Raw genomic sequence first — 27,693 nt, forward strand, 5'->3', positions numbered from 1 at the left:
TCTTTTATTTACATAAATGAAGGTAATGTGAAACAAAAAATAATCTCTTGGGCACAGTTAAATTTCCTTCTCACAAAGAAATCTGTTTGATGTGTTCTTTATATTGCTTGGGTCTGCATGAGAGTTGTGGTGCAGGTGTGTGTTTTGTTGCAAGTCAGCACTGGCAGCCTCCTAGGCCAGAGCAGAAGGGCTTCCTGCAGTCGGCAGCCTTCCTGCTCAGGGCTGTGTGGGTGAAGTATGAGCCTGCAGATGTGCAGCACTCCCAGCCCACAGAAGAAAGCCCCGGTGACCATGAAAATCAGGCTCAAAGTTTTCTCTTTTTTAATCAGGGCTTCTTTGTGTTACTATGATTTCACTTTATGTTTTTTCCACTGCAGAAGCTGTCTGGGCAAGCGATAAACCCGATGCTGCGGATGTTCGGCCAGTCCATATCGGGGGGAGTCGATATGGATGGCAATGGCTACCCAGGTACGTGTGCTGCTCTGACAGCAACACTGGAGCAACACACTGAGAAAACACCAGAGCTGGTCATTTCCAGGTTGCTGGTTCCCACATCTGTGAGAGGACAATGAAGCTGAGTGTGTTCCTCCTTTTTCCCTCTGTTATTCAAAGCTCCTGGCTCAAAAATTTGAGCTGATTGCTTGATTCAGGGGGTTTGGGCAGTCATGACAGAAGACTGAGGTCTTGAAGCAGAGGAAGTTTAATATCCTGCCAGGGTTATAAGTTGCTTGGAAGCTGCTCAGTCATGGTAATAAACTTACAAAAATATAGACAATAATATTAATAATAATAAACAAATGATGAAGTAGAAGTGAAGCATCCTCACAGACCTAATCTTCTAATTATAACACTTTTGATATAATAATATTTTAAAGGATCAGCTGTCTGATAAGACAGAAAAATATTTTTTTTTTTGATGCATGCTTTGTCATTTACCAACTGACTTGAGGGAACTGAACTCTGTGCCTCCCTTTTAACTGTCTAAATGTTACAAAAATTTCAGATATGACTGTTGGAGCCTTCTTGTCAGACAGTGTGGTACTCCTAAGGTGAGATCAATGTCTTTTTGCTCTATTGTTGTTTTAATTGTCTCTGTTTATATCTGACATGGTCTAGGTCCTCCACCCCACATATTTTCTCCCTAGTTTATTGTAGGCAAAAGCAGCAAATTGGATTGCTTTTCAAGCATAACCATAACAGCATAGTGAGGGATAACCTCTCAGTGCTATGAAGAAACCAGAGAGTTAAAGCCAGGTGGAGATGTGTTGCATCTCAGTGCCTCTTGAGAAAGGTTGCTCTGAATACGTGAGAAGATTGTTACTGTTCTTACATTTACATAAAGTACATAAAGTATTATTTAAGGGAACAAAATGGAACAAAAAGCCAGCCGCATACGATGCCAGAATTTAATTCTGCGAGTTATAATGGAACGCAGAATGAAATAAGAGTCTGTAAGGAAATGAAATACAGAGATGTTTTGAATAAACACGGCATTTGGGCTACTGTTCAGTTGTGTGCATTAAGTACAATTGCTTGTTTCATCTGATGGAGAGAGGTGTGGCAGCTTGATTCACCAAATTGCACAGGTGGAGACAGAGTACGAGCAGGCTTGAGGCACACAGACCTGGAGAAGAGAATGGGTAGTTTTCATTTTGCCAGTAGCTCCATTGCTGCACTTGTAAATATTTAACAGAACAATCCTGCCAGTAACTAGGTGTTGTTACAAGTAGAAGTAGGGATTCCTGCATCTTAATGGAAGATACGGGAGTGTGGTGAGATTGGCAAGACAAATGCTTGAAGTGCTGAAATGATGTGCCAACCCACATCTAGTTAAAAGCAGGGAAAACATGACTCTGTTTCCATTTGAGTCAGTTAAACAACAAAATAAAGGGATAGGAAGAAAGAAACGACAAGTGTGGCAGCTGGTCAAGTCTTCTGAAGGGCTTTCTGTGCCATTGTCACACAAGCAGGGGCAGCCAGTTGCTGCTCTGTGGAATGGTGTGCTGTGCCCTGAGATGGGACCTCACAACCCCAATGGTATGAAACCACTCAGAGTACAACTGTGTGCGGTTCTCGTGCACTGTCGTTCCTTGCAAGGTGGAAAAAGGCCCTCAGAAAGGTTTGCTGTGGTGTTTAGAATAACATGCACCACAACAGCCTAGTGACCTCCAGCCAAGCGTTCAGTCACTGCCTGTGCCTTTCTGTGGAGATCTAGGCATTGCTGGCTAACGATGTGGGCAGCCTGATTAATTGCTGCTGCTTCCAGTTCAGAGCGTGTCACTCTTGCTGTTTAGATTCAGATTAGGATAAAGAAATCAGCTTTTTTTTTGCACCCCTACAGAAGCGTTTGTGAAGTCCTTTGGCCAAAACCAACAAACGTTTTGCCAAGTGATATTAAAGGCTTCTGTGGAAGGCGTGGTGACTTGGGGCAGATTGTAGTTGCTATATTGCTCGCGCATGTGTATGGCCGTTTGACAGGCATATTATGTTTTTTTTTTTTTTTTATTTCCAGTGAATAACCAAGTGAGTTAACATTAAAGAAAAATCAGTACATCATGACTGGAGAAATTTCTCCTTTCAAGAAGAAATATTGTTTTAGATCAATTATAGCATTTACTCTTTTACTTCTCCCCTAGCACTTGGAGAGAGTTTTTCCCATAGTGGGGTGCTCCTAGGAACCTCACTCTTTTTCCTCCTTTTTCCTTCCCCTCCTCCCCATTACTGTATATATTTCTAGGCTTAGCATTTTATCTTCAGCCTCCATCTCGTAAGGCAAACTTGCACTGTTATTTCAAGCTACGGTAAAAGACCATGAGCAGCTGTCTCAGAGACTGATGTGAGTCTTGTTCCAGTTGATATGAATTAGGTGTAACCACAATCCCTGCTCTCTTCTCCCCTCTCTCCCACACCTCCAAATTAAGTGGCCTGTGGAGTGAGAGTCCTGAAGTGGTTTGCTTATGTGGTCTGACCTTACAGGGTGCTGGGACTACCCTATAAGTTAATCTGCTGGTTGCTGCACTTTTTTTTTTTTTTTTAAATACTGGAGTTGTTTTTGGAAGAGCATGTTCACATTGGACATGTACGGAACTGAAACCACGAAGAATAACGCTTGCTAAATACTTGGACTGAAGTCCTGCACTGGGGACAGCTCTGTAGATACTGGATTTCTGAGCTGCTTTTCCCAGGAAAGCTGGTGGCACATCTGTGTCATGTGAGAACAGACTCACCTGGGCCCTGCTGGTCCTTAGCTTGCTCTGTGACTCTCGCCGAGCTCTTCTTCAGCTGGGACTTACTGTAGCTGTAGCTCAGTGCAAGAGTTGCAAGGGTGGAAAACTTTCATTCACGGTGCACTGGGTGACTCCCAAAGTAGATTTCTACAACATGGAAAGAATATTCATTTCTTAGCACCTGCTGGGAGGAAATTACCCAAATGTTCGCTCTTCCAGAAAATATGAATGTTTTGTCTCTTGTCCCACTTACACCATAAGAAAAAATATGTATGGATGCATCTCCTACCCCTGTGTTCCCAACTTGACTTTCAGGTTACAGATTTTACCTAAAGCCATTATTTATCCTTTCCTGACTATGCAGGCACCTTAGCTAGCAGTCTCACTTGCATGAGTCTGTTGTCCTTGCTTGCTAATTTTGTCTTCAAACATCAGGAAGACTTTATGCAACTTTTGCTGGAGATGTTTGTTATATATTATCAGTTACCCCAGCTGCCTCCTGCAGTCTGTATCTGAGCACTGAACTTCAAGCTAATGCTGTGATTTTCATTCAGAAGCTAGCTGTCCTTGCCAGCTAGGTCAAGAGCTAATTTATTTTAGAGTTCAAATGCATTCTTTTATTTTTTATTTCTGCTTGAAATTGTGCACATTACCAAATTTTCTTTGTTTTGCTTTGGCTGAGAAACTTCTCTTTGAATGATTGTTCAATTCCACTTCTATGTTGATCTCCAGATCCAGACCTGTCATCACCATGGACATCTCCATTTTTCTGCCAGCATCCATCAATATCACAGCTCCTCAGTGCCATGACGGCTTGCAGCCTGTGAACTGCCTCAATGTCACAGCATGCTTTCGCTTCAGTGGCAAGCATGTTCCTGGAGAAATAGGTAAGGTACCTGTGCCAACCCTGGTCAGGGGCACCCTGACAGGTTGACGTGGAGCTGGGGGCTCCCTTTGGAGTCAGTATCAAAGGTTTTCTGTGAAAGAATTTTTTTTGAGGTGAGCTGGGGTATGCAGTTACAGAAAGTTGGAGGCTCCCAAGATGCTTCCTTTGGCATTTGTTTATCTTCTGATGAGGATGAGATAATACTGGGGTAGTTTTCAGTGAAAGGAGAGGAATGTATCCTTAGTCTTACTACAAGGATAGAGAACACAAGCAAACTATGCTTTGAAAGTTCATGTTCTCTCTATTTGCCTGTTGATAACCCATTTTTTATAGACATCCGCTATCATAAAGCAGCTGTGATGTGCTCTGGATGAATAGTTTTTGAACATCTACAAGGAGCTCTTGAAACAGAGCACTATAAATTTGAACTCTTGGGGGTTACTACCACCAGACACGAGCAAATTCTTTTCAGTGCATCAGTTTACCCATTTGTAAAACAATTATAAATAGCCCAGTATTTTATTGATGGCAAGAATATCTTTTGAGTTACTTAGTCTCTAAACTGCATGGGTGGCTTAAAGACCATTCTCTAAACTTACACTTCACTTGGGTGAATGAAATCACGTAAGGTGTGTAATTGTCCCAGCCATTACATCTTGACTGCATTAAATTATTGCTTATGTCTTTTACATCCCAATGTTTACAAGTCTTGGGTATTGCCTGAAGTGGTATGAGATATATACAGCATTTCTAAATACCATGAAGACCGGATTTATTTAGTTCAGCCATGCTGTTTTAACTTGGCTATGCTCTAGAATGGCAATGGGCTTGTTTTATCTCTCATGTGGAGTACGAACTAGGAGCTGCTCATTGGAGTTGCTTAATGCAGCTCATCACTGTCACCTGAAAGATCAAAAAAACAGAGTTGTAGTTTGATTTCTCTGGATTCTAACATATAGATGCAACTGAGACTTCATTTTCTATTTTTGCCCCCTTTTCCTTCCCTGTAAATAATGTCAGACTCCTAGCAGACAAATATGTGCTTTGATACAGCTTTTTTTGTATGTCCTGCTACTCTGTCAGTTAGAAAATGCTTGTCCTTGGGTGCTTCAGGGGTGTTGATTTCTTTGTGAAAATCCAAGAGTAGATCTACTGAACGCCTAGGTTTTCTTATGTTCCGGGGGATACTGCTTAAAATGTTTCCTTTGCTTTAATTTTGTATCTCTTGACCTGTGGCTAAGAAATTATCTGCCTGTTTCTCATTTTAAATATATATTCCCCTTTTTAATGAAGGAGTTATCTTCTGCTTCATCGTGTCTTGTACGAGCCAGTTGCATTCCTCTGCATTGTCATATAAACAGTGCTCTTGATGATTTATTGTGGTGAAAGCACATGTGCATCTTTTTCGGTGGGTAACATCCATCTCATTGCAAGGAATTTTTTTACTATTAAGTAGATGATTATAAAACTTCCAACCATTGTCCTTTTATACAATACTTCTAGCAAAGTGATTTGTCTTGAAAACATTGCAGCCAGAACTGACTGTATAAAAACCCTTGGGGATATGATTTGGATACAGTATCTCAAATAAGCTTTCAGTTTGTAATCTAACAGGCCATTTTAATTATGTTGTAGCCGAAGAGTATCAATTAATAAAGGGTGGAACAATTCATGGAAATACTGCAACCGTTCCTCTCCTATGTGCCTAAATAGGGAAAAAAATAAAATATTCCTGAAATGCTGTGTTAAAGTTTTGTGGCAGAGACTCTGGGATTGCCTCAGCTTCAGATGTCTGGGAGCGGTCTGATAAGTCAGGCAGTGAGAACACAGGGCTCATTGAAAATGCTGTTCCCTTAAGGCTTGTCAGTATGGACACTCAAAACTGCTGGTTACTGTTGGAAAATCTGGGCTTTGCCCTTGCTTTTGGGCAGCTGAAGTTGGTCACCTACTACAACATGTTTAGAAAGTCAAGCTGAACATGCAGGCAGTATTCTTCTCTGGGAAATGTTTGTCTACAATGCTTACGTGAACGTGTTGTTTCATTAACTGCCATGTGAAGAAAAGCTGTCTTATGTGTCTCACTTGCATATAAACCTTTCCCACCCTCCTCCTCCTCCTCCTCCTCCTCCTCCTCCTCCTCCTCCTCCTCCTCCTTCCTCCTTCCTCCTTCCTCCTTCCTCCTCCTTCCTCCTTCTTCTTTTCTTCTTCTTTCTTCTTCTTTCTTCTTCTTTCTTCTTCTTTCTTCTTCTTTCTTCTTCTTTCTTCTTCTTTCTTCTTCTTTCTTCTTTCTTCTTCTTTTTTCCAACAGCAGTTGCAGTACTATTGGTCATGTAATAGCTATCTGAGAGTCTGTGTTTACTGATGCTTCTTGATGCTGACAATGACTGTATAATTCCCATCCATTCTGTGGATACTGTTTGCTGACTATGGTCTTCACAAGTATGAATTTATTGCAGAAATGGTTTTGCCTGAACAAAGAGCAATGCCCAAATGAAGCATGTGCTCTGCTCTGCATGCCAGGCATTGTCTGACCCTTCACTCTGCCTCAGTGCTCTCTGGGGAGCTGAGCATCCACCATCAGAGTCAAGCTCTGGTATGTCTTGAATGTGTGAGAAATACAATGCTTTCTCAGCCCCCCAGGGTTTCTCTATCTGTAGAATAGTGCTCAGCATACTCTCTTCCTGCAGCAGCAGCTCTTGCAAGGTGAGAAAGAAAGGAAGCAGCTTTCCTGGATAAGGTAAATATGTATGTATTGCACACTTTAAAAACAAACAAAAAAAACATCCCAAAGCATCTTAAACTGACAGAAAATATTCTATTGTCCCCCATTAGTGTCCTCTATACTAGGAAATGGGTTGAGTTTAGGTTTGATACAGCTAGCGGCATGCAGTGTGGCTTTATAGCAAGGTGGCAGTGAGGATGCAGGAGAGATGAGAAGTACTGATGAAGACATGGCAATAGGGACTGTGGCATGCACTGCAAATAATGGTCAAAGATTCCTGAGGGTCCTGCATAGACACTGCTGCGTAGTTGCTGCCACTGCTGTCTTCCCTTATGGGCTAGGCTGAGGGCACACGCGCTCAGCATTGCCATGGTTGTGTTCTGCAGTGATGCTTCTTGCTTTGCCTGACCCCAGCTACATCTCACAATGTGACAGTGTTTGCTTGCTGAACATTAGGCTGAGCTACAGCTCAGAAAAAGCAGGGATGAGATAAAGTCCTTTCCTAGCCTGGATGATCAGGCTTCAGCCTCTTCAGACCACACACTTCTGGGTGACCAGAACAAGAAAAGCGAGGCTGCTGGCATCTCTGTGCATGAGTCACTGTTACTGCATTCATATCCACCAGAGAAGGGAATTAAACTTGTGGCTACAATCTGGGTAATCTCCTGTACAAAAATAAAAAATCAGTGCCAATGTAAGGATTAGATGAATTTTAGTGGCTGTGAAAACAAGAGGTTTGAGGCATTTGGCTGGAGTTAGGTGCCTTAGATAGTTCTTCAAGCTTTCTCCTTCATTCTTTGCTTCAGCTGTGCATTGCTTGTATGTTGATCCATTTCTAGGGTCGTCCTCATGTCCCTGATAGTGTTGTCTGAGAGAGCCTTGTGAGATGTAGTGTGGAATAATGAGTTGTTTGGTATTTTTGCTCTGCTTTGGTATGCTACTAGGACTGAAGAAATGTGACTGATCCAAAATCTGACAAAAGCAGATACTCTTCTTCTTATCAGCATCCTGCTGTAGTTTGGTGCAGGAGTGTTATTTCTGTCTGTCTCTTGTTTTTCCAGTCTGCTTGGGTGCAGGCCTGAATCGGTGCTACCCTATGAATGCCTCAGCAGCAGTTTTGCTGTAGGGATGTGTTTTTCAGTATATGTGGTGTCCACCCCCGAATCGGTACAAGTTAGCAGCCTATCAAGTCCTTAGGGATGCGCTCCTGCTGAGCATTTTGCCACCTGCCTTTGGTATGCTGTGGCATCCTCTGAGTGAGCTGTGAAGTGTTTTGCTGGGTGCCTGGGGTTGTGCAGGCTCTTCATTCGCACAGCCAGCTGTGGATCCTGTCTCAGACCGTGGGATACCACTGTCCTCTTTGCCCCTCTCCTCACTCCTGTCCTCTTCAGGGCTACCTTCAGCTCTCTGCAGGGCGTGCCTCTTGCATGTTGTGCCTCTTAGGAATGAAAATCCACTGTAAAAATGCCATTTTTACTCGACAGGTATGTTGCTGTGGTGTCCAAGCACCACTTGGAGTGACTTGTCTGCTCTGCTGGGTGGTAGTCCTCTTGGAGATATGACCCAAAGTTTCTCAGGGGGAGCTATTACTGAGGCCTCTTAGGCATTAGACTTTAGTTATAGGAAAGGAATAATCACTAGAAAAATAAAGCCCTTCATCTAATCTCATCATATCCATGCCAGAATTTTCTTTTGATTGTGTGAAGTGGATGGGCAGATCCCCAGAAGCGTTGCTAACTACACTTTAAGCTGCTGGATGAGAATTTGAAGGCATTACCTGCAAGAGTTAAATCTGCTAGCAAGAGCTTGCCTCCTGATCTGCTGCTGGAGCCAGCAGGAGGAACTTAAACCACCAGCGGTGATGAGGCTGGCCAGTTATCTTCCCCACCCCGTCTGCTTTTTGGAAGCAATGAAGACAGAGTGGGGAAAAAAAAAAAAGCCTTACTCATGATATTTCAGTTTTTCCACTGATGTGACATCATTGGATATAACATAGAAACAAGTTGTCAAAATAAAGGGGAGGCGGCCACGGGGGGGTAGGGGGGGATGAGAGGCCGACTGCACATTTTGATTGAAAACATCCACTGCCGCTGCGGTAGCTGGAAACGTTTTGCATTGAGGCCTGGTACCGGGCTGGTGTTGGGACGAGACCTCCCTCGGGGCCTCCCTGGGCAGCCCCTGTCCCTCTGGCTGCCATTCTTCCCTCAGCGAAGGGACGCATAGCCCCATGGACCCATGCGGGCCTCGGTCTTCTGGCACATCGCCTTGTTGTTATGCAGGGGATGGAGGCACAGCCCTAGGCCCGCTTGTGGGGTCTTGAAAGAGGAAGAGGGAAAATCGGGGTTGGGTGTGGGATGTGCACACTTCAAAGAAAAAAATTAAAGAGACTGCTGGGATTTCAAACAGGCCAAACGCTGGGCTTCTGGTCAGAAAGCAGGATACAGCACAAAGTGAGGTGGGCGTGAGTTACGGAAATGATGCGTGCTCACAGAAACCAAGTTGCACAATATCATTAAATGAATTCTTTAAAGCAGTGAGACTTTGGTGAATAAATGATTAGAGGTGAGAGCATTGGTGGCAGTATTAATTTTGAGAGATCAGTTCTCATTGATTAAAAAAGACAACACAAAACAGAATGAGAACGCAGCAAACAACAATAAAGATCCCTTGCTGAAATTATGTACAGAAGACCTCAATCCAGCAATATATTACATTTGCACTGAATTTTTATAAAATTCTAGGTTAAAAAAAAGTTTACATTTATGGGGAGCATTTTATCTGGCCTCAATCACTTAGGACTTAAAACATGAATAAAAACCAAAGCAATAATTTGGCAATCACCCTACATATGTAACTAATCAGTACAGGAGCTGTCACTGGCTGTCATATAGAAAGATAATCAACTAATTAAGCCATTTATAGTGGGCCAATCTCATGGTACTCCCATCATTGCCTTGATAACAGCTGAAATCAATACAGACCGTGGTCTGTGATGAGTGAAAGAACCTCACAGCCTGCCTTTAAATTGTCTGCAAACAGCAGCAGAGCAAGTATTTGTGCTTCTATTGTAGTTTTGCTGCTGATGGAAAAGGTACAGTCAGTTTGGATTATTCAATTGCTATGCAACTTCTTGACATAGCAAACAAGCTTTTTTCTGAAAAAAAAAAACAAACATCCAGTCACAAACCCACCCATTGTATTAAGCTACCTGCCTTGTAGAGCAGCAGGAAAACAGCTGGCTAGTCTCTGGGTATTTCTTCCATAAACCGCCAAGGTTGTGTAACATCTAAAAGGGGATGGATGCTCAGTGCAAGGCAGTGACCTCTAGTTAAGGGCTAAACTCTAAGATGACTGCAAATCAACAGAAGTAATTGTCAGGAAATGCCGCATCCTGGTTGACATATGCATAGTTTGTGCTTTTCTATGAGGAAAACAAAGCTTGAGGCTTTTGTTGTTGTTTGTGTTGTGTTTTTTGCTTTTTCTTTTAATAGCATAATTTAAGGTTTTTTTTTTTTTTTTTTTTTTTTTTAGGTGTGCGTGTTTAGATGTATTTTTACACATGACTTCCTACTGCTTCTCATCATCCTTCAGGAAGAGCTGGGGAAAGTAGTGGCACAAAACTTGGGAGTATGTCAGTAATTGGATGTGGTTTTGTGCAGCCACAGGAAACTTTGTGATTGATTGAGAGCCTGCAAGGCCTGACCTTTTTTTAATCACACATGCCTTGTGGACAACAGGATCCATTGACAGGTGGCTAGAAAGTAACTATTGTTCACTGACATCCTTTGTTTTCTTCTTTTACTTTTTTTTTTTTACAACAGGTTTGAATTATAACTTGACTGCTGATGTGACAAAGAAGGAAAAGAGCCAGCAACCGAGAGTTTACTTTGTGACTTCTGGAGAGACAGTGGGACAGGTCACAGAGAAGTTACAACTGTCATACATGCAGGAAAAGTGCGAGCATTACCTAGCGTATGTCAAGGTCAGTTCAGCCCTGTCTTTACTTACATTGGCCTCAATGCAATCCTCCCCCCCTTTTTTTTATTATTTAACCAATTAAAATGATGTAGCTTGGCTAAAGATGTGCTTTGTTTTCCTGAGAGGTGGATGAAGTTTTTTGAGTGGGAGCTCAGAGCTTCTTGTTTGGCATAATTTGTCGGCGTGAGCGCTATCGCCTATGAGCCTTTGAGGCCTAGTGCCAGGAATATGTATTTTATTTACTTTTTGTCTGGTGCATTTGTGGGAGATTTCTTCCTTTGGCTTGGTTTGTTGTTACCGTTGTTATACTCAAAATTGGAAGGCAAAATGTTATTTTGTCAGGAGCAGAAAGTTTAATCTATTAGTTTTGTCAGGTATTTTCCTTTGTGCATGGGGCTGACGCTGGGATCTGCATAGGAACGACAGGGTAATGCAGGATCTGTCCTGAAGCAATTGGACTCTTGGGTTTGAAGAGCATGCGTTTCATTTGGGCTTAAAAATACCAGTGGGATAACTGAATTTCATCTGTATCATAGACCTAGGGGAATATAGGGAGTGCTTTCCAGACACTGTGGGGCATAGAAAGGCTCAGTTCTTCATGTGACAGTACTTTTCTTCCGGTGTCTGCTAGGACGCTTTTTACCTTTAATTGACGACTGTTGTTGAAGAAATTCCACCCAAGTACAATTCTGTTTTCAAAGCATACAAAACAGTTTCTCTTCTGCTTAGAGATTTATATAATGGATTTGAAAATTATATAGAAAGGAGGTTCATCTTTTAAGCTGTGTACATCTTAAAAGCACACTAATCTGTGCTACCACCCTAGAGAGCAATATAAGGCAGTGTGGTTGTGTGGGTGAGTTGCATATCCTCCTTACTGAAGGACATATTCCCATAGATGATTATGACCTAACTTCAGTGGATATCACTTGGTAACATCTTGTTTTTGAGAATCCAGCAGGTCCAGACATCCCTAAATGTATAAACTTTTCCAGGAAACTTCTATGTACCTAAAAAACCATGAGAATGGGAGATAAGATTCAACCTTTGACTTTATCAACATTTTGTGCATGGTTGTTGAGTGAAAATAAAATAAATAAAGGGACCACCATGGAGGAAATGACGTCGTATTAAGTTTACAGATCTCTGAGAAGCAACTAGATATCTTCCAGTTTTTTTTTTTTTTTTGCATTTATTTGTTTCTGCAGCAACCTTTGTTTTTTGCTTTGGGAAAGCTCATTAAAGAAAATGTAGACATACAAAACTACCGCTATTTAGAAAATATGATGTGAGTTTACTAATCGTGGTCTTTTTCAAATGAGCACATGTGGATAGGCTTTCATGTGTTGAGTTCAGATGAAAAGGAGCATGTCTCTATCTTAACCCAATAACTTGTTTTATGCTAGCCCTGTTGTAATTTTTGGGTACTACACAGAATTCACTAAAAGGCAACGTATGCCCAAGAAACTGTTTCATTTATTGGGAGTGAAAAGGTAAGAACTATCTTTTTCTGGAAAATTCCTGGAAAAAATGACTTTTATAGGTAAGAAAAACATTTCGAAATGTTAAATATAATAACAACTTATAGCAAAACAGCTGGTTAACAAACAAGGCTACTAGTGCTCTGCTTGATGTAAGTAGCTATTTTTCACAGTTGGAAGAATAGCAGGAAGTGTCATTTGTCCGTGTAAGGGAGAATGCAAAGTAGTGGAGAAAGATAATCCCTGTGCTTTCATGGGAAAGGTGATATCCATGAGCCTACATGACATTAGAAACATCAAAGGGAGACCCACAGACTGTGGAGGAGTGGGAATGGGGTCATGATCTTTTGCTGTTATCCTTAAGGAACACCTGGTTTAAAAATAACAACAAAAAAAATGAAATCCAAAAAAACTCTAACTCTAAATCTGAACTCTACCTGGAATTCTCCTTAGTCACATAGTTTTGTGATGGATGGATGGATGATAAAAGATCTGGGCTTAAAATATTTTTTATGAAGTATTTCACTTAGGCTTTCCTCTGTCCTGTTGTTTAATGTATGCCTGACTAATTTGCCTCCATGGCTAATTGAGTTGTTTGCAGTTGCATCCTTAACCTGTTCACTTTATTACTTTTCTTTTGAATCCCTGGTGATAAATAGGTTTATAAGTTTACATGAGGATGTCAGTTCTGGAGTGGCTGTGTTCAAGGATGGAGAAACTTTGGGCTTGTGCATGACCTCATGTGCTGGTTTGACAAACCCTATTAGCGTCCAGTCCAAACAGCAGAGCTCTGTAGGTTGCCTTAGTTAAATGAAAGCCTGTGCCAAGGCTTGCTGGATGGCATTGTCTTACCAACAAGTAGTTATAGCATGCTGGAGACATAAAACAGGACTGAGGAAAGTAATAGTAGAACCAGGCATATACAAGCTTGCTGTGATCTCTTTCGACAGATAGGATCTCAAGAGATCTCAAAGAAACTGAGCACTAAATAGTTGCAGGCTGCAAAGGAATCAACAGGATTAATTGTTAAATCATTTTGCGATTGATAATTCTCAACATTCTGAAGGTGTCCTTTCCTATTTGTTCTCTTCTCTCAGGACAGGAGCTACTGTCCTTATTTCTCCTTCTGAGTATTAAAGTCTGTCTTTCCTCATGATTGTGTGGCTGAGATAAATGGACGTCAAAGCTTGTAGGATATGTATAGCTCAGAAATCTTGTACAAGGCAAGCTACTGAATTACAGCTCAAATTGCTAGAATTATTGTGGTTCATGAGCAAATGTGTGTTTTTATCTGGCTGTGAACAGAGAAGAAAATGGAAGTATGTTTGGATTTGAAAATGCTTTGAGTTTGCTTCTCTAATGGTTATGGGGAAGCAGAGAAGAGATGCAGTTTCCTCCCTTCTTCCCCCTTGGAACCCGTTTGATTTTCAATTATGAAACTTTGATTGTTCTAGTATCCATCAACAGTAATTTTCAATACATCACCTCAAGTGTCATCTGCAAAAGCAGCATTTAATTTCAACGATCGTTGGAGGTTTGACTGATGTGCTCAGTAGAAAATCAACAGCTGGTTCAAGTGGCCATTAATTATGACCTTCAGGAGTATTGCTCTTTTTTTTGTGCATCTCTGCATAGCTGATGCCTGTTGACTCTCAGGAGGGGCTTTGGTGCTGGATGATTCCTCCTCTGGCCGTGCTGCCGCTTACCCTCTCCTTCAACAAGGGTAAACCCTTGTTGAAAAAAAGACATTAAAAAGACATTACTTTTTAACCTCTCATCATTTTTTAAGGTATTCATTTCTCTGTAGAAGCAACAGGAAACATAAACATGAGAAAATGGAACTTGGTACTAAGTAGAGGAAAATGAGCAGAGTTGTGGAAGGGGTAGAAAAAAGAGGGAAAAAAAAAGAAATGGATTTGGATGCTTTAAAGGTGTCTCCTTAATATTAGTGTCTGGGTTTGCAGCTGAAATACAAAACTTTCTCTTGAGAGCTGAATTTGATATCACTAAAAAGACTTAAGCTGCGTGCTTAACACTTGCTCCAGCTGGAGCATAGTCTCTGAGGAAACTTTTCCCATTTTGCATTAACTGCCTTGGTCATTACCTTTTTTTTATGGGTTCCCTTAATATTTAGGAGAGATTTGCCTGTGAAAAGGAGAACTTGATGCAGACATCAAAGCACATTGTGCGTGCAGATCTATATGGGGCCAAATCTCATCCTTGATTTCTCACAAAGGTATGATGGAGATGATGGTGAAAGCCCCTTGTATGATTTATTAAAGACGTTATACATTTATTAAAAAAGCACTGCTTGGTTTCTTACCCACTATAGGCCAGCCAGCTGGGCTGCCTGTTGCTACCACTCACGGCTGTCTGTGTGCAAAGTGAAGGTTGTAATAGCTTCAAACACCATCAGCAGTCCTGGCACAGGATTAACCCAGACACAGTATTTATGTTTTTTACTGATCTTTATCTCGGTTGACTGTCTGGTTGTTTTAAGCAGTCTCACGTTGCTCATCATATTAACTCTTACCAGATCCGGTCGTAGCCTGTGGGGAAGATGGGGCTGAGAAGTGACAAGGGGGCTTCTCATGACTTGTGTGTAGGTGAGGTGCTTGTAAGTTTTGTACAGCTAGGGTTGGAATAAAATGTTTCTTTTTGAATAGAAATGGCATAGTTATGTGTTTCGTTCACTGCTGAATTCTGTAGCCAAAAATTTGCGTTTTTATAAATGTTTCTGGCCTCTGTCTGCTGTGCATTGCTATTACCTCAAGTCTTTGAAGATACTATGGGCTGTTGATCTCACACAACTTTGACTCTAGTTCTCGCCAACTTGAGTCACTGTCTGTGGTTGTGATCGTTTCTCCTTCTGTAGCTGTTTGATCTCCTCTGAGGGGGATGCACATATTAAAGTCTTTTGTTCTTAATCCACCGTACTCTGCTCTTTCCTAGTCTGGGTGGCAAAGCATTCAGTCTCACCGTCGTGTGGTGTAGAGATGGTATCACCTTGATCATTTGCCAGACAGGCTTTTTCCTGAAAGTTGTCTGATAGTGAATTAACATCTATGTGTTAAGGTCTGACTGGTGTTGTTACAGGATGCAGAGAGATGCCAGAGACTCTGCAGTTTAGTTTGAGGTATCAATTTTTAATGGGATTGGTGTCTCCTTCATAGTCAATGTAACTTTCGGGAGTGTTTTTTTTTTTTTTTTTAATTGGCAGAGCTTGCTGCTGAAGCATTTACATTCGGTTTGGTGGCTCCAGGCTGAGCCTGGTTGCTCATGTGTGCTAAGTCCTTTTCTAAGATGCTGGTGATTCAAGTGATGGATCAATTATGTGCTGGATGTGGATGATAACAACCGCTTTGCAGAGGAGGAGGTGAAAACCAGTCCCTTGTGAAGTACAGATTCCCTTGGTAGTGACCCAGCTGTGCTGCTTGCCTCTCTGTGGAAGAGAAGAGAAATTGAAGCAAGCCAGGGGATAATGCTTGAAGCAGAGATTGGTTTCATAGCAGCAGCTATGAAAACTTAGTCATGATTGTCTAGAATTTCAGAGGATTTGGACCACTGGGCAGACAAGGGAAGCAGTGACCTGTTCTAGCCTTCAGCAGAAAGTTTATAGCCACTAGAAGAAAGACGAAAGCTGCTGTGTAGGACTGCCAGGAATGATGACTACAGCGAGGCTGAGCACTAAGACCAATAGCAGAGTGTATCTTTGTGTGTGGTGTTTTTTTTTTTTTTTACTTTACATTTTTCTCCCCTTTTGCTGAGCCAGCTGGAGGCTGGAGAAATTGTCAGGCTGAGCCAGATGCACTCATAGCCTGTGCCTGGTCTTAAAGGGCTGGGGGATAGGTGGGGTGATCACAAAACACAGAGGCTTATTTACAGAAGCACACTTTCTAGGACAAGTCTTTTTTCCAAAACCGTGCAAAGTGTACTTGTAATCTATTAACGCAGCCTGCCTTCCCTCTAGCAAAGCAAAACAAATACTGTCTTGGCAAGATAAATATGGTGTGATTTTTTTTTTTTTTTTTTGCCTTGTTCTAGTGTGACCAACCCTCTCCTTTTGGGGACCAGGTAGAGGAGAAGTTGCACGTCTTTCCTGAGAAGCTCCCATGGGCAAGGGAAGAACTGCATGACTCAGGGTTCTTATTCCTTGCCTCTTAAATACAGGGATTTAGATAAACAGTAAAAGTGTTAGGAGTTGGTGGGAAGACTGACATCTTTGAGATGAATGTTAGCAATATCAAAACTTAAATACTGTTAGTGACCATGGAGTTGGCTTTTCCAGAAGCTTTTGGCAGTGTTTATCAGGAGCAAGTCAAGACTCATATTCAGAACTGTCCTGTACAACATGGTCAAACTGAAGCAGCCAGATTTGTCTGGCACTAGCAGAGGGGACCCAAGCTGTAAGTGGCTAAGTGCTGTAATATCTACTGGGGCTGGCAGTGCCATTATGTGAGAGAGCAAACTGTGGCAGGCATTAAGCTATTAGCTGTTTTGGGGCTTTGGTCTAGTGGGCAGCGTAGTTAGTAAGGCTGTTTGGTAGCACAAAAAGTCTTGTGTCCTGAGGCCATTAGGAGGCTTTCATCTCTGAACTGAAGACAGAGGTTTTGTCCACAGGCACTCCAATGCCAATCTTATCAGATTTTTGAAGAAATCACTTTTTTTTTTATTATTTTTATTTTTAACTTCACACTGATCAGTGACATAATTGGGTGGCAAATCACTCTTGCCTGGTTGGAGAATGCCTTTGTACAAAGCACGGCTGTTACAAAATCAACCAACCAAAAAAAAAAACTTTCAAATTTTAGCGAAGTAACTAATTTCAATTTAGTTCACTGGTGCTCTTCAGCTTTAGCCAGCATGTATGAAAAAAGACCTCATATGTTGTTTATGGCCCAGGTGGAAACTTGGTTGCTCTGGTGGAGCTGCTGTCAGATAAAGTGCCTAGGTAATCACATTCATAAATCCAAGTAAAGAGACTCTATGCTCTTGAAATAAAATAAATATAATCTTGCATGAGGCTCAGTCAGTAGACTTAAAGCACAGCAGCTGTTGAAATTCTGCTTTGCCTGCCTTGTATTTCTTTTTACCTGTCTTTTTTCAGCTACCACATTTCCTGCTAACCCATAAAAGGATCCAAATCTTCAGTCTTGAGCCCATTGATGTGCTTGTTCCTCTGGTATAAACCGCAATGGGAGAGGAATACGTATTTTAGATGAACTCAACCTAAAAAAAAGTTATATTTCTTAAATTTGAACAGAGTTGAAAATTATTTCTAATGTCTACATGAAGTGTGATGCTGTTATTGGTCTTAAAACGTTCAGTAATAGGCTTATGCCTGTCTCTACTGTTTGCCCACTGATGTCTTTTAGTTCGATGTAGTAGTTCCTCAAAAGAGACTTTACTTGCAGATTAAATCTTTTTGGAGGCCTAGGAGGGGCAGATTTAGGCTTGGGTGGAGGATGGCTCTTGGGAGAGGTTGTCCATGGGGCTCCTCTCTGAGAGGATTCATTGTGTTTTCCCAGTGATGGCACTTCTAGGAAGTGAATGGCCAAACAGATAAAAGAGGTGCTACACTTTGTGCTAGGAAAAGTCGTTTCAAAAGGCAGGTAATGATGGAAAGGATTTTTTTTTTCTTTTTCTGGCACTCCTGGTTAACCGAAGAGCTTGTTTTGTCAGGTGGAAAGAAGCAACAAAGAAGGTAACACTACTGTTTTAGAGACTTTCTAAGCTTGTTTTTCAGGGAGAGTGCTACAAACCAAACACATGATGGCAAATTTTACCGTAAAGGTGTATTAGTACTTCTTTGGGACAAATATACACTTTAGGGGGCATATGTTTAATCCCAAACACTAGAGTCTTGCTCCAGAAAATTACAATAGGGAACAGCTTGTTTGTCTTAGTGGTTTTCCTGTTTATAACACATGGAGGAATATCAGTCTGTGCCGTGATCTCAGACACATACAAGTACATGATCAGCTTATCCTTTCCAAAGTGGGGAGTGCCTAAAATTATCACCCTTCCATTTCGCTACACTTAGAAAGGAATGAGCAAGGCACTTCATTAGGAAACACTGGAGGCAACTTCCAACAGAAAACTCCTCTCAAAGTTAGAAAGAAAACAATTAATTTTGACGGCTGTGGTTTTTGGGTTTGTTCCAAAGCTATAACCTCCTGATAGGCAGAATAGACTTGGGTCTCCAGGGAGACTCCTACAGATGCTGTGTTTGGTTTGGTTTGGATGGCAACAAGTAATGCTAATCGAGTGCCCTAATTCATACTGAAAGTACCTGACAATGTGCTTGAAGATATGTGGGAGTAATATGTTGCAGGCATGGAGCTCTTTTCTGGCAGAAAATGCCTCTTGCCCTTTCCCCCCAACTGCTCCCCCCCCCCCCCCCCCCCCCCCCCCCCCCCCCTTCAGTTGTGGAACTGAATTCATCTTGAATGCCTGAGGTGCAGAAACAAGTGAGGAAAGGTCCATGCCCTGTGCCATCAAACCCATGCTTCCACCTGCGTTTCCGTAAGTAATGAGGTAATTACAGCCAGTGTGGCTGTGCTGGCGATCAAAAGTTATATCCTCCTAGTTATGCTTCCAGTTTTGTTGCAAAGTTTTCACTACTGATTTCCCCTGTAGAGCTCCATGACCTCTCCTGGAGTCCCAGTTATTTGAGAGAATGTTTAGTATTCTGCAACTGGAACCTGCAAGTTGTCCTACACTACCTTTGCTCCTCCAGAGATCTGAAATTGGTAGTTATCTGAGAGTTAGAACTATTTTCCGCTTGCCCGCAATGTCTTTGATTTGATGGCATATTCTTCAGCTTGTTTCCTAACTTTGTATTCCACGTGTTCTTGTGGATTGGATGCATTCAACAAATTGTCTTGCACTTCTCTGCTTTGGTGTGGCATGATTTTAGAATGACCTTTTCTCCCATTACACGTTTATGGCCACTGTGCATGCTTTTAGTGACCGTTTTCCTTTTGGAAAAAGGATTATTGTTGAAAACACACTTTTGAAAGCTATCATCAAAGCAGTCAAGTAGTCAAACTTTAGGAATATGAGCAATCTAATATTGAGGGTTTGTTTCTTCCTTTGGCATCCTCTATTGTAATGTGCCATTTATCTTCATCTTGTGTCAAAATCTGTATTGCTGCATGCCAATCACAAAGCTTTAGAAGAACAGTTTTCAGAAGTGGGTGTTTTAAAGGTTCCATCTAACATAGAGAACTGATTGATTCTTAACTGAAAACTCTGTTACTGCATCAGAGAGGTTTCTCTGATCATGTTCCACTAAGAACATGTACAGCAACTTCAGTGTTTCACAGAAAGTTTAACCAGAGGATTTTCTGGTCTGTCTTCATTGTCAAGATATTGACCACTTTTTCTGAAGTTACGCCTACTAGTGTATATAATTTTTTCATATATAAAGCAAGAGTAGTTTCATGGAAATAACTTTCCTCTTTGAAATTACCTGTTGAAATTTCGTATCTGTGAAAGCCCGAAAAATACTTGATAATGAAGAGTGTTTCCATGTTCTCTATGTGGGTATCAAGTTGGATTCTTTTATTGCCATCTTATTTTCTAGCTATTTTAATCTCCGTTTATTTCTAGGTTTTAAGGTACTGAATAAGCTTTACTCCGTAATATGTGAGTGTACCTAATCCTGTAAGGCTAGGACTGGGTGATACCCATACTGTAATAACAAATAACATACTGTAATAACAAATAATAATGAGGAGAATTCAGTAACAGCTTACATTGCATTTGTTTTGTCCTGGGAGAAGACCCAGGTCTCGTGTTAAGTTTTAGACTGAAATATAAACAGCTAGCTGTAAATCTAAGGGAATCTAATCCCTAAGAGTACTACTTCCTTCTTTTGGCACATACACTGCATCACTTAAGACTTCTGTAGATGACAAAATAAATTTAAAATATAACTGATTAAACTTATTGTGACCTAGTAAGTTTCATCATATTAGCAGGCACCTCAAGGCAGCTTCTCATTCAGCAAGAAAAGATGTAGGGGAACCAGCATAAAAGTAACTTCCTCGAGAAGAAGAGGGTGTAAAAATAGAAGCAACTAACAAAAAATGCAAGTTTAGGTAAGGCATGTCTTATATAAATTTATAACTTCTTTTGCATGTTTTTGACCTGCTAGGATATGGAAAGCATTAGCTTTGAAAAAGGGGTTTCGGTGAAGCCCAAGTGTACTGGGACAGTGGTCTGACAGAAAGTCTTTTAAAATCCATTCCATGCAAGAGGCTAAGCCCTGTCACTCTGTGAGCAAATCTGGCTTTTGCTTTTGCTCTGGTAGCTAGAAAGGATGGGAAAATTGAAAAGCCAGGAAGTTCATCTTACTCCAACAGGTGAAAGATGTTGAAATACATAAAGATTAAAGATTTTTACTCCCCTGCATCTCATCTTTCACTGAAGACTAGATAGCTGTTTTTAGATGATGTTGAGGCTTTCAGTCCTTAAATAATAAATAAAGTGGCAAATATTCCTGCAAGTGCAGAAGCAGCAACAACACTGAAGCAGCACAACCTGGAAACTGATATTTTTTTGTTCTTCAAGCTGCATTCTTTCTTTCAGGTACTACTTCTTTGAGACTAGGGTGAAGAGCTGTGAAGGGGAACTTTTTTGTTGTTGTTTTTTAAAAGGGGATTTCTTTTTTCAGTGAAAACTGATGTTTTCATGCAATTGTAATATCTATAAACTCCTCCTTTTAAATCATTGAGCAGATCACCGAGTGCTTCTGAATCACATTTTTTTGGTTGCGTGCCATTGGAGGAAACTGTTGCTTCATGCCCTGGTAAAGTACAAAAGTCTGACATTCGTATGGTAACAAATCCAATTTTGTATGAGAAATACTACTCTTGTGAAAGTGAGCGAGTCTGGTTCCCATCTGTGGTGGGTGACCCCATACCCCTGCAGAGCTGGGAAGATGCCTGTGTTTTCATCCCAGAAACAGCTTGCCCAGGAAGCGTGGCTGTGTTGCCCCTATACAGTGAGCTGTGCTGTTCATGGTGAAGAGGGCACTGGAGCCCTGTAGCTGTCATTGGCAAGCCATGAGTAACGTCCCTGTAACTTGGAGGTGTCTGCGAGGGCCTTGGCGCATTGGAGCGCTCAGCCCATCCACTGCTCAGCTGCAGGAAGGGAGCTGGAGGAGGAAGTTTCCATTTTCTTGTGTTAGCCACAGGATTGTTTCTATAACAGCTGCCCTGGTCTGCTTGTGGATAGCAGCAGCAAAAATCATGAGCTTGCTTTGAGAGGCCAAGCCCTGGAGCACAGCCAGGTTTGGGAGCCCTGTCCGCAGTCTGTGCCAAGACAGCACAAGCACAGTACAGTGGAACCCTGGCAGTAGAAATCCATGGCAAAAACCATCCCTGGCTTCTGCAAGGGGTGAAGATCTTTCCTGGAGATCAGAACAGACCTTTCTCACAGAAAGCAGTGTTACCAAATCCTTTCCCGAACCTACTAAATATTTCTGGCATGGGGGAACGGGCCGTTGTTGAAGATGGCTGGGACGGAGCTTCCACCTCCAGTATTTCTCCTCCTGCTAAATGCACCGGAGCAGGTTGTGCTGCACATGTGTCTGCTTGACCGATACATGTTTGGTCAGCTGTGGCAAAGTGCATCCCTGGCATGGAGATACTGCATGAAATTGTGCAGTGATGCTGTGGCCACTGCAAGCAAGAAATATTATCCCAAGAGCTGTTTTTCAGTTGTCCCTTTCAAGAACTTGAGCAAATGCCAGAATTTATTTTTAAACTTTATATAAACAACTTAAATATTTGTGATGGCTCACTTTTCTTTCCTTACTATTTTGGGAACAGGCTTTAGTCTGCCCTACATTGTCTCTGTTCGTTTTTGACTTTGGTTTTCTCTCTCTTCCCTTCTGTAAAATAATGATCTGATGTCCTGGGTTGACTAAAGGCTGATGGGTTCAGCACAAAGACATTTGCTCCAGGGAATGAGCAGAATGGATTTGCAGAGCTTGGGCTGTGCCTCACTTCTGCCTACTGTGACAGCTACCTTAAAATGTAACAATGCTGATTTCATAACCTGTTCATGGTGTTAACTTTGTCTTTTTCATCTTAAAGACAATGCTTCTGAACATGGCTCAGGAGAATTGCATGGTGGGAAGACATCAGTGCATGTTAAGCTGTGTTATTACTATTGATCTCTTACTCTTGCAAGCATTTACCTTATGTCTTATTATTTAATGTGCTGATTCTTACACAGAACCAGCCTTGAAAACATTGCAAAGGCAAAAAGGGTGAAGTACCACTCAATAAGGTTCTGTATCTCTTCTGATTGCTTTTCTGATTGCCAGTCGAGTTTGGGACCCATTGCTCCCACCTGTGCCAGAGGCACAGAAGCTATCACGATTCCCCATTGTCTTTGCACCACAGAGTCAATGGAATTATTAAGATACAGCAACGCATCTGCCTGTAACGATGGTGTTTCTTAAAACCTCTTTGTCTCCTTTGTGACTGGTTGCATCAGGCCAGGGCTTTGGATTGAGAGATGCTGGGATGAGGGACTGCCTTTACAGCTCCCTTTGTAAACAGCAGCAGTACTTGTGGCTAAAACGCAGAGATGATCACCGTGTTGGATAGGACCTTGTAAGGTCTGGATGTTTCAAGAGTGGTTTTCTTAAAATAGGCACCCCAAGATAATCCAAAAGAATATGTAAACTGTCCAGTTCTTTTGAGAAAGCAAAGTTTACTCTGGAAGTCCCGTGAGGGGAGGTTTTCCTCCCTGTTGTTTTCTTGTTCTGGCTTGTCTGTGTTGTAGGGGTGTTTCTGGAGATGTATGTGTTCTCATGCTCCTAGTTCCAGTCAAAACCAGAAAAGAAAAGAAAGGTCAGAAATAATCAGTGAGTGTATTAAGGAAAAAAAAATCTAAAGCTTGAAAAGGATCTTTCCTGGGCTCATGTAAAGCTTTGTCTATATGCTTCATTTTTTTGATTTGGCTGCAGTCTTTGCTGTCTGAACAGTGCAGTATTCTGCTGGCGGTTGAGAAGCAGCAAGTGAAACTAAGTATGTATAAAGAAAAAATGAAGAGTGTCAGTGATGCATACATATTTCTCAATATCCAAGGACTATTGAAATGAGCTTAGGATATGATGATGCATTTCTAATGGTCACACATTTCGAATCTTCTTCTACCACTTAATTTTTTTCCCTTCCCCAAATCCTGTATATATGTAGGGTTGGAGAACTTCTTAGGGACCTGTGCTACATGTGAGGTAAAAAGTAATCTAATCAACCAGATAGATGCTTATGCTTTTTTTGTGTTTTCCAAAGGATTTGTTTCAAAATGTAATAGATCCGTATCTGGGTATTTTCTTAATAACAAAACTGATGTTGTTCATAGGGTGCAGGTTTTCCTACTACTACATCTCTTCTCATTCTGCTGATGCTTTTCCTCCAGTGCCAGGCTGGATGGTAGGTGCAGGCTACGAGACAAGCATTGTGTAGCAGTTTTCTCTTGCCAAAGGCTCAGCGTTATCCAAAAAAAGCTTGATTTATGATCCCTAGGGAGCATGATATGTAGGTTGGCTTAGATTGCCAAGGAGCATACTGCCAAGCTTACACTCTACCCAGGAGCTCATTGGTCTGTGCTGAAGGCTTTGGCTTAGGAATTTACTGTACCTCCATTGCAAACTGCTTTATTAAAAAAAAAAAAAACAACCTTTTTGTCAGCTGATAACTGTCAAACATGAGCATTAGTAACTACATGTTGCAGAGTATGAGATGTGTGCTAGCTTCCTTAATGGATACTCACTTAGTAATAACTGAACAGTGTTAAGGAGAGGTATGATCAATTTTCACTCATTTGCATATACATTTTGGACATATCAAATATTCTGATTCAGCTTTGTCCTCACCATTTGATCTGTGCTCCATCCTCAGAAAAAGATTTTTATTTTGAGATATTGCAAGAAGTGATTTTTTTTGTGTGTGGCTGCAACCAAATTTGGGTATGAAACAAAGATGGGACTACATCAAGTTGTGGACTGCAAACGGTTATCTTATGTACGCAGTAAACACAGATGATAGAAGTCTTGACCCATGAGATTGCTTCACTAGACAGATGGATGAAACTAACTAAAAATATGCAAGTTTAATTCATTCCCGTAGGAGAGGCTCTTGGGTCAAAAACTGTCTATACAAACAAAACTTTATTATAAAATCACCATTATTACCACCAATTTAATAATACTTTGACTAATATTTACACTTCTCAGTATGCACTTTCAGCTTATCCTCTGTTTTATACAAATCATACATTTCTGAGTAATGAGCTGGAATAAACTGAAGTGATTTGTCTAACAAAGCCTTCTGCTGTTCACCATTTCTCTTACTTTGGGGATGGAGTGATGCTATTTTTTATGATAATTATATTTAAAAAAATTGTCCCCAAGCAAAGCTGGTTTTGAAAACAAAACATTTCAAAGTAAGCTTAGGAGGCATCTTGACGAAAAAGAAAACCAGTAAGGGTGTATTGCAATAGTCTCTATAAACTCTTAATGTGACCGGAACTTGTACTGTGCTAGGCATGAATAAAAGCAGGTTTAGGAACAGTCCTTTACCCTTCAGTTGTATCTGCCAGGGCAACTCTGAACCTCCTTGCTCCAGCATAGTCTCTGGGTAACCCAAGAAGGGATGTCACTGATGAGAACAGAGATGGCTGCAGCTCTTGCTGCAGTGTGTCTTCTGTAGTCATCTCGGTTAGATCCCTTTCCTGCCTGCATTTTATGGACGTAGTTACAAGGGCTAAAAGGATAAGTATCCATGATTTTTATCAGGCAGTGGCTGATGGGCTGTGGCTTGAAGCCATATGCACCACATGCAAAAACTGCGAGCCAGGCCCTTTCCTATGGAGGCAGTGGTAAGGAATGTGAGTGTGGCATGTGAAAGAAGCAATGTCCCTTAGCCTGAGGGCAGTGATGGGGTGCACATATGACCTGCTGTAACTAGATAATGTGTGTGCATTGGTTTTGTTTGAGCAGGTAAGTCCATACCTACAGCTTGTTGAAATCTTTTTATCTTCTGCCATTTTCTGTTTATCTGTAACTTAAAAGTGTATAGATGTTTTAATGCTGCATTTGCAACTGGATCTCTTCAGTAGATAATCTTCACTTTTTTGTTGAAAGAAGTCTAATTTTACTTTTTGCACAGAAAAAATCATTTATTACTTATTTTATTTTTTCAGGTACTGCCTTTCCCAAATAATGCAAAGGGGCTAAGCTATGATGCTGAGCGTATCTCATTCCAGCTCAGTCATCTAAGCTTTAACAAGACCCATAGCACCTTGGGAAGAAATAAATGATTATAAGGGAAAAGTAGCATGAGTTAAGACACTTATTATTATTTATTTTTCTCTGGAACAAGATGCAGGCAGTGATCAAATAAGACAAACTGCTATCAGTGCTGGCATAAATGAGTCTTGCAAGCATGACTGAGCAATTCTCATTTGTCCACTCTTTCTGTGTGATCTATTCACTTTCGGTTGTCCTTATGATTAATGGTAAGAAGCATTTTTGGGGCACAATTCTTTTGGCCCACTCCACATGCGTGTGTTAGGGTGAGGCAAGTCAGACTCATTGATTACATCTCCACTGGCTCACAAGAAAGCCAAGAGCAACTCAGAGGTAGACATCTGGAACACAGATGTCTACATTTAGCCAAATGAATCCCACTCAATCCAGTCCAGTGTTGTCTGACATTATTTGCAAGTTAAGGAAAAATGATCAGTTGGTAATGATGTACTGATCTGTTTCCAATATTCTATTTATTAAGTGAATTAGATTGAATTAGATTGATTTTTAGCCAAAGAGCTGGAGTAGAGAAGTGATACAGCGAAAAAAACACTTTTTCCCCTACTCCCTGCAGTCAACTAAGAAGGAAAACGTAAGGCTTTTCAGCTATAAACCTCAGCTCAATGTGGGACATACAAGGTCTAGCAGAGGGAAAGGAATGAAAGCCAGCACAGCACAATTCCTGTTGCATGTCCCGCTCTTGATGTCTGCTGGTTGTGGGCTAAAAAGATGTAGGAGTCTTTTATACAAGCCAATCCTGCTAATTTTCTTCAGCTTCACAGAAATGTCATGTGATGGCTATCTTTAATCAGCAAATTTGTACTCCTTTATTACAGCTGGGTATCCTACATATATGCCTACCTTGCTTTTAAAATGGCAAACAATGTCTGTGGGACTCAGTCATAGTCTTTCTGTTGGTAGTTGTAGTAGTAGGATTGGATTAAAGCCCTGACAAACAACCCAACAGCTGTGAAGGACGTTAGCTAAATGGTTTTAAATAGTTTACATTAGTCTTGTTGAAGAGCTTAGCAGTTGCATTGTTATGGTCTTCGTATTTTTTGTTTGAAATGACTGTAGAGCTACTTTGCAGTTGAAGCCAGTCATATTTTATGCCTCATCTTTCGAAAATATAGAGGGCATAAGGATAAAACATCCGTGGTTGGAATTTAGGTGTACAACTCATGTGCAGTATTTATCATCGTTTATAAGTTTGGAGAACAGACGGGAAAGTAAAAGGCAGATAATGCAGCATGAGTAGTTTAATGCAAGGGACTAGCTGAGCTTCGTGTTTGGACTCTGCCAGGATTGAGTGCATTCAGCTTCTTCTGCTCCTTACCAATGTCCACAGCTGCTTTGAACACTTTTGCAAGCAGACCTTCAAGAGAGCAGGCACAATTAAATTCAGTCATTACTTCTGCGTTAATCATTCAGAGATGCTTCCAGCCTGATATGAAGACGAATACTTTTCCATTATACTTATGTGAGAACCTTTTTTCCCTCCTGGATAGGAATAACAACTTGTTTGTTTATTTGGCTGGAATGTAAAGCTGAAATCAACAGCTGAAAACATGCGTGATGTGTTTTGGATTTCAGTGACTGATATATGATGTGGCTTTGAGAGCTAACAAATAGATATATTCTTGTGCCCTTTGTGATTAGCCGTATCTCCAGAAAGTTGCAGTACACTTTCTTGGCCCCTCTCAGCCCTGTTAAGGAATAAGGTGTTGAAGAACCATTTGTTCTTATGTTCCAGTGTTGAACGTTGGAGTTGAGATTTTGTGTCAGGATTTTGATGTCTCACTTGCTTTATGGGGATTACCACAAAGACCTTTTAGATCTTTTCTATAGTCACAGGAAAATTGGAAAGACAACTAAGACATGTGAGTGAGCACTATTAAGTAAAGCCATAAGAAAATTCTTCTCCCACTTTGTTCTGATTTTTTTTTGTTGCTATTGTTGTTTTTTGAGTTCCAGTGGAATTAATTCTTTTTGGGTTGTTTTTACTGCCTGATAATTAACTAGATTCACTGCAAGATAAATAGTAAAACCCACTTAATCCATCTCCA

The 27,693-nt window shown here is 41.1% G+C and overlaps 1 protein-coding gene across 4 annotated transcripts in view; it reads left to right on the forward strand.

Annotated features, from left to right (window-relative positions):
* The window catches only part of ITGA9 (integrin subunit alpha 9), a 217,531-nt gene that overhangs the window by 39,799 nt on the left and 150,039 nt on the right, over positions 1-27,693 (forward strand). For all 4 annotated transcript variants that reach the window (XM_066992239.1, XM_048075533.2, XM_066992240.1 and 1 more), the window contains exons 12-15: positions 378-468; positions 1,004-1,049; positions 3,960-4,114; positions 10,657-10,817. In XM_066992239.1, the coding sequence (XP_066848340.1) occupies positions 378-468; positions 1,004-1,049; positions 3,960-4,114; positions 10,657-10,817 (453 nt within the window). The remainder of the gene's footprint in view (positions 1-377; positions 469-1,003; positions 1,050-3,959; positions 4,115-10,656; positions 10,818-27,693) is intronic.

Source organism: Anser cygnoides, chromosome 2 (assembly GCF_040182565.1).
Source record: "Anser cygnoides isolate HZ-2024a breed goose chromosome 2, Taihu_goose_T2T_genome, whole genome shotgun sequence".
In the NCBI taxonomy this organism is placed as follows: Eukaryota; Metazoa; Chordata; class Aves; order Anseriformes; family Anatidae; genus Anser; species Anser cygnoides.